Genomic DNA, 7,929 nt, shown 5'->3' on the forward strand with positions numbered 1-7,929 from the left:
ACTGCACACAAAGCATCCTGGGTAATCCCAGCTCTCTCTGCTCACTGGTTCCGTTTGAAGGTTTCCATGGTGACTCATAGCTAGTACAAATTTGATTCTGAACAGGTAGGCTGCAGGCAGAAGCACTTCTAAGTCAAGGGTCTCCATGTTATGAAATATAAATACTGGGATACATACTGTATGCCTGTTACTATGATAATGATACAAATGTCACACACTGTACAGTATTTTTCAGTGCTTATTTTTTTAGCTATTTTTGAGTTTTATGTAAATTGTTTTTTTTGGGAGGCTTGCATTTTTGATATAGTGTATGAAATTAGTGTTTTTGTTTACTTTCCAAAATGCTTCAGTGTTTCTTTTTCTGTCAATATATATACAATTAAGTTGCACCTTCTTTCCTTTGCTGTCTTCCACGATGAAATCCCTATGGTCACGGGCACATTATTGGTTTTTGTGTGTACTGCTGTCACTCAATTGTTGTGGTGGTTTTAAAATATTCAGAATGAATCAATGATAGATACAAGTGAGGAAGGTGGGACATTGCCCAGCAGCACTGGGAAATGTATTTATGATTACTTTTGTAGTTGGTTTTATTTTATAATGGGGAAAAGGTAAAGTCAATGTGAATTGATGAACCATTTCCAATTTTCTCCTGTGTTTATTGGCTATCCACCAATTTCATTTTTTTGTATCGGGGATGTTTTATCAGATTTTATGGGTTACAACAGAAAATCAAAAGCCCTAAATATAGAATATCCCTCTATATAAAATACTGTTCTTTAATTTATTAAATTCATTTTTTGTGAAATATATATATATAGATATATATATTATATATATATATATATATATATATATATATATATATATATATATATATAGACAACAAAAATAAAAATATCTAATAAGGAAACAAACATTTATAAAAATGTTCAAAGCATAAAAAGTATTTACAAAAAAAAAAAAATCACAAAACATCTTGCTTCTGTTAGTCAGTTTGTGTTGCATGGAGTCATTTTTAAATGTGTGTTTTGCACAACCACACAAGGCAAATTGAAAAGTGAGTCAGGACAGGAATCCCCTGGCACTAATTTAATTAGAGACACCTGCCTGTAATTAGACAGGCAGGTATTTAATCAGGTTAGTCTGTATGAAGGTTAAGGCCTGAGAAGAAACCTGTGTGGTCAGACCTGAGAAAAGGTATTGTGTTTAATACGTAGGTGTGTAGTGGTGATTTGTGGTGACCGATAAATGGCTTAGCTGTCCGGTTTGTTAGTTAGACCTATCAAAGTTAGTTAGTGCTCCTAAGGGGTGTTAGTTTTTTGTTTCATGAACGTGGTTTAAAGAGCTACCTGGCTAACTTCCAGGTTTAGATTTTGAATTCAAGCTGATTTAGTTTCACAAAATAAGATAACAACTCAGGCATAAAACCATGGTAACTTATCATGCTTAAATTAACCTGCTTTGGAGCAGGATAACTAAGAATAATCCTGACTTTTAAATCCAGTTTTAAACTTTTCATAGGCTACCGGTATATACCGGTAGACAAGGCTACAGTATTTTCATGAGTTTTGATCAGTAAAGAAATTAAGTAGGGCCTGTAAAATGATAGAATGATTAAATAAATACATATAGTCTAAGCAGAATGAACATATTTGTGTGTGCATACTATGACTAGAGTGGCCATCTGGATCCAGATTTACCGGCCCCTTTGAGACAGAACGGGATTTCAAGCGTGTCCCTAAATTGAAAGCAATTAATGTGTAAATTGGCCATTACACTTGGCCTTTACTAAAATGAATAATGGTGTTTAATTACCATGTGCATCAAACAAGTGTATAATTCTAAGAATAAATAAAATGCTTACGTATTTGTATTATTACACTATGCAACAGAATTTTTGTTCCTGGGTAGTAAGTATTATTTCCTAATTGCTTATGCCTCAAAAGTATAGGAAATGGCTATTATTCCCCACAAACTTTGCTTTTGTGACCAGGACAGTGATATTTCAAAATATCACTATTTCCAATGGGGGAAAACAGGCAAATGTGTGCATTTTCGTTCACATAAAGTCAGAAAAAAACAACATATGAATCCAAACTAACATGTATGTGTACTAAAGTAATACAAAAATGACTACAAAAGATTTAAGTGAGTAGTTTTTCGAGATTTACGATTATACTGTAAATCACTTTCACGAATCAGCCCCCAAATGTAGTCTCCCATCATGTTCTCGTTATACTGTCCTTGGTAGCGACGTTCAAAGTCCAGTATATCCTAGTGGAAGCGCTCGCCTTGCTCCTCCGAGTACGCTCCCATGTTCTCCTTGAATTTATCAAGATGAGTATCAAGGATATGGACTTTGAGGGACATCCTACAGCCCATTGTGCCGTAGTTCTTCACCTCTCAACCAGCTCCACGTAGTTTTCGGCCTTGTGATTGCTCAGGAAGCCCCGAACCACTGCAACAACGTTGTTTCAAGCCGCTTTCTCCTTACTAATGAGCTTCTTGGGGAATTCATTGCACTCCAGGATCTTTCTTATCTGTGGTCCGACGAAGGCAACGGCTTTGACCTTTGCCTCAGACAGCTTAGGGAAGAAGTCTTGAAGGTACCTGAAGGCTGCAGCCTCCTTATCTAGAGCTCTGACAAATTGTTTCATAAGGCCCAATTTGATGTGCAGTGGTGGCATCAGCACCTTCTGGGGGTCCACCAGTGGCTCCCACTTGACCTTGTTCCTCCCCACAGAGAACTTGGTCCGATGTGGCCAGTCCCGCCTGTGGTAGTGCGCCTTGGTGTCCCTGCTGTCCCAAAGGCAAAGATAGCAGGGAAACTTGGTAAAACTGCCTTGGAGACCCATCAGGAATGCCACCATTGCTGTCTCTTGATGCCATCTCAGAAAAATGCAGATATGTATCCACTTAGGCAGCTGGAACTAAACTGAACTGGTGGGCTTAAGGCCCCTGTATTTATAATACTATTTATATTACTGGAAAGTTCTAGAAGTTACTCCAAGTTTACTTGGCACTGAATCTATCTGGAATGTTCTGGAAAATAGGTACATTTCAAAATATCACTGTCCTGGTCACAAAAGCAAAAAGTGCAAAAACAAAAAGTTTATGGGGAATAATAGCCATTTTCTATACTTTTGAGGCATCAGCAATTAGGAAATAACACTTACTACCAAAAAATTTGTTACACGGTGTATTCAATCCCCAATAATATGCAAATACTCTCCCAATCATCATCCTGTTTCTCATCTATTCATCCATAGCTAATCATTTTAGATCTGATGGGAGGCAGCTGATCAGTGTGACATGTTTGCTACGCAGAGCAATTCTGCCGAAGGATTAATCTCATCAAAGGTATAGCTAATTTACACATCAATTACTTTCAGTTTAAGGGGAATTTTGAAAATCCGTTCTGTCTCAAAACATCCGGTAAATCTGGAGCCACCCTAGTGGGTAGAGTAAGGTAGGTAGTATTTTTTTTTTTTTTTGCTACTGTCTCTTTATGCCACTACATTTTACTTGCATCATTGACAGAAGAGTCCAAAAAACTTATTTCTGTCTTTGTTGGACAGTTTAATAAAGATTACCATGCCAACACACTTGAGGCCGCAGTAGAATGCGTGTTAACGGTAGGTTCCACGCGCATTGACAGAAAGTTAACCCGGCTTGAGTTATCTACATCAAATTATACTCTATCTACATTCTTGAAACCAAGTTAGCTGGTTAAGTTATTGAGTTAACTCAAACTAGATCACTTAAATTAAGCCTGGCTTTATTAAGCCACGTTCATGAAACAGTCCCCAGGACCCAAACAAGCGATTTACTATCAAAACTTATCCTTTAATACGTACTCTGCCTTGCGTACTACTATCGAATTATATGAACAGCTGGGATGCAGTTGCTAGAGTTCAGAGAGTTTAAAAGGGCAGTTTCAGGGAGTGACTGTGGTTTGGGACTCCACTCCTTTTTATGTGAATGTGTACTCAATTGCAGCTGTGCTTCTTGCTATCTTTTGGTTGCCTATTAATGAGTCTTGCTCCTTTTCAGGGGCTCACAGGTGCCATAAATCACCTTTCAGGGTAACATTTATTTTTGAACTAGGTTCTTTATTGAAACATCATGAAACCTGTTAATTGTGCAACAGTTTTCAGGGATTTGGCTCATTAATGCAATCATTTTGAAAGCTTTGCTTCTGATCAGCAGCTGAGCAAATGTGGCCCTGCGAAAAATCATAGCAAATTGAAGCAGGTGTCAATCATACCTGATGCTCTCCTATCGTTCACTTTGATTATCACCAATAACTATTAGACACTCATTTATAATTTTATTTTAGTGTTTCTTAGTTTGACTTTGGATACCATTATCTCAGCCCCCTCAGTCATGATGTATTATCAGTGCAACTAGTTAGTAACAACACAAACTGAAAGTGCTGAACCCTGTTGTATTACTAAAAGAGAGTGTTGCAGAATACTCATTACTCGTATTGTCTTTAAGAAGAATTTATCGGTTGGTATTCAATAAATCCATTCATAGCGTGTTGCTTTTAAAACAAAAAAAGCTCTCCTACACGTTTCCAATTGAGTACCAATCAATGGAAATTTATTTCCACACAGTGTTTTAAAAGCCAATTGGAAGGTTATATTCATCTCATATTCCTCGATACACCAGTATGACAGGAACAATATCAATGATGAGAGGAACATAACCTTCTAATCGACTTTTAAACACTCAGTGTGCAAGTGAATTGCCATTGATTGGTACTCAGTTGTAAATGTGAGACAGCTTCCTTTGTTTTGAAATGATAATGTTGTGACTGAGATTCCAATAAAGAACCCCAGTCAAATACGTACTCTAAAAGGTCAATGATTTATTGTCGTATTTTTGTGAGTCCCTGGGGGGGGGGGATCTAAGAAGGAACACTCCTAATTGACCTATTCTAATCAGCATGATATTTAAAAACTACTGTAACAGAAAAGCAAAACTGTCAATATAAAAATCAATAACACGTGTTTGTGCAAACCCCACAAAAGCACCTGATACAAGTCCAGCATGAAAATATCATCCTTATTAATGTTCTTTATTACTGTATTCAGTCTGAATGAAAAGGCTGCCCTCTTTCTCTATTTTTATTGTGATCCCTGAGCTAAAACAGAGCAGCTTCAATCTGTTATCTATAACTAGCTGCTGTGGCAGCAGGGACACTCAGACTGAGAGACCCGACCACAAGTTTAAGGGGCCTGTGTGTTTCTGCTTACTGCCTGTGTGTAACGCAAACTAACAGAACTGTAAAACAACGATACAGAAAACAGAAACCAAAGGATTATATTTTAAGACAAGCTGAAAATGAAACATCAAATAGTTTGAAGATTACACAGTGTAACAAATGTATTTTTATTTTTTTTGTTAATACAGTATAATTGTAAATCTCAAAAAACTACTCGCTTCTAAATCTTTTGTAGTAATTTTTGTATTACTTTAGTATAAATACATGTTAATTTGGATTCATATGTTGTTTTTTTCTGACTTTATGTGAACGAAAAGACACGTTTGCCTGTTTTCCCATTGGAAATAGTGATATTTTGAAATATCACTGTCCTGGTCACAAAAGCAAAGTTTGTGGGGAATAATAGCCATTTTTCTATACTTTTGAGGCATAAGCAATTAGGAAATAACACTTACTACCCAGGAACAAAAACTGTGTTACATAGTGTTATCTATTCAAGGAAACCAATACATACTGTGGTTCCAAGTGGACTAAAATGGAAGACAAATCCCCCTTCCCAGTTCATTCTGCATTCATTTATTTTACCCAGCATAAGCAGCTTTTCAGTCATCTTTACAGGCTCTCCAGCTGAAACCAGCACTCCCAGGTGCCTAGTGTAAGCAGTGCTGGTCAGACTGCATACTCACTTTGTTTTTTTGTTCTTTGTGTGTACACTGACAAAGTCACAAGCCGTTACTTCACTTACTTTCTCTTACTTTTAGGTTAGAATTTTGAAGTTATGGCTGTGTATTTACATTGTATAATTATTTGTTTAATACAGCAGGCCGAGATTTCAAGATTGTGCCAGCGGCTCGGAGACCAGTGCTCAGCTCTGACAGTGAAGAAGCCAATCAGTCTCCAGACAACCCCATGGCCCAAGGCCGGGTAGCTGAACTGCGGAAGAATTTCAACCATTTACAAGTAACCAGTGGAAAAAACACTCTGTCTCGTGTGAAGCCACCCCTTCCAGCAAAACCAACCACCTTTCAGTTAATATCTTCAGCTGGATTCAGGTGATTCCAGAGTGATAGCACAAGCAAGGACTTTATGTACCTTACAAGGTCTGGCTCACAACAGCCAACTGTACAAGGGAATAAATGTGTGTATCTGTAGATTTACTGCATTCAAAGACAAAGAATATGCAATAATGAGGGCCAGTCGCTGTGGGGAAATGGATGCCAACTGTGTCTTCTTGTCTGTCTATACTGGGCTGATTTCACAAAGCTTAGCACACCATTTATTTAAAGAAAGTCTATGTTATGAATAACATTAATTGTTCTAGACTGTTACTAGAAGTTTCAAGAGTATTATTTTACATTTGATGTCTTCTATGTTGAGTCTCGTGGTATATATTTCAGCATCATTTGGTTACAATTCCTATTTCCTATACCATGCAGTTGAATGACAGCTGAGGAGTGCTTTTAGTTTCAGTTGATTTATGACCCATGATCTGTGAATAAAAATACCAAAACAATCTGGATAATGTTGAAAAATATATTGTTTGGGCAAAATCTAAAATAAATGATGTCACTTGCCGAAAAAGCATGCCTGTAATCCATATGAGAAGTGATTGTTCAAGTGATGTGCTTCTTAAAAACTACACTTTAAAGTGTTTGAAATTGGGGCCATTGTCTTGTTCTGGTGTTTTTGTGCTATTGATAATATCATTCACTTCAGATGTTAAGATCTAATTTAAAGCACACAGCAGAAAGGGGATGTTCTGTTCTGTCTGTAATTTCACTTCAATGTTCCCTTTCAATCTTTGAAGAGACCAGATATGATGTTGTATTGTAAGCACCCTCCCTGTGTTTCTAAATGCCTGCTTTTATTGCAACCACAGCAATTGCTGCTTGCGACAGTTTTGATGTGAATGCTCTGGTGGAAGGATTAGCACACCGTTATTATTAAAAGTCTTCTTGTAATAACAGTAGAGGGGCTTTTCTGTTTTGCACATCTTTCTATTCCTGGGGTTAAAGGTCACCTCCCCAGGGAAGCACCAAATACACTCTGACCACCAAAAACAGGTCCAGCTTTCAGGAAGTGTGAACAAATGAAACCCGCTGTGCACAGCAGTGGTCACCATAGAGACAAGAGAGGCAGAAACTGAATACTATATAGTGAGCCCTGAACACACGGGACAACACAAATCTGATCTGAAACGGGGTAAAGGGCCAGTATAGAAGCACTGTGCAATGCATGCTCCTTAACTACACATAAAGACTACAGACATGTGCAGGTATGAAAGTAATGATAAAGATTTTCAGATCCATTTCCTTATATCCTATTGCAGATTTTCATGACAATGAAAAAGGTCTAATTACAGATTTGTTTACACTGATTTAAAGCACACAAATGGCCTTATACTTATACCTAGAAGCCCCGCAGCAGTCTTTCTGACGGCTGTATTCTAAATACTGTAAATAGTATAACGAAAGGAGAAACAGTCTAATGTAATTCGTTTTGTTTTTTTAATTGAATAAATAAACATCTGAACAGACATTGGTTTACAACATATGGTACATATTTATAAAACTGAAACAATAGAAATACATTTTTTTACTTTTCAACAGCAATAGGTTTATTATCAGATGAGGAAAAGCAATTGAACAACGAAGTCTAATTTATTTTCATTTTTTCAACAAAAGGGTATTCCTTTA

The 7,929-nt window shown here is 37.1% G+C and overlaps 1 protein-coding gene across 3 annotated transcripts in view; it reads left to right on the forward strand.

The window, feature by feature from the left end:
- Positions 1 to 7,194, forward strand: part of LOC121297095 (SH2 domain-containing protein 4A-like) — a 77,228-nt gene extending 70,034 nt beyond the window's left edge. For all 3 annotated transcript variants that reach the window (XM_041223125.1, XM_041223123.1, XM_041223124.1), the window contains one exon: positions 6,054 to 7,194. In XM_041223125.1, coding sequence (XP_041079059.1) covers positions 6,054 to 6,289 — 236 coding nt within the window. In that variant the 3' untranslated portion in view covers positions 6,290 to 7,194. The remainder of the gene's footprint in view (positions 1 to 6,053) is intronic.
- The last annotated feature ends 735 nt before the right edge of the window (positions 7,195 to 7,929 follow it).

Source organism: Polyodon spathula, chromosome 22, assembly GCF_017654505.1.
Source record: "Polyodon spathula isolate WHYD16114869_AA chromosome 22, ASM1765450v1, whole genome shotgun sequence".
Lineage (NCBI taxonomy): Eukaryota > Metazoa > Chordata > Actinopteri > Acipenseriformes > Polyodontidae > Polyodon > Polyodon spathula.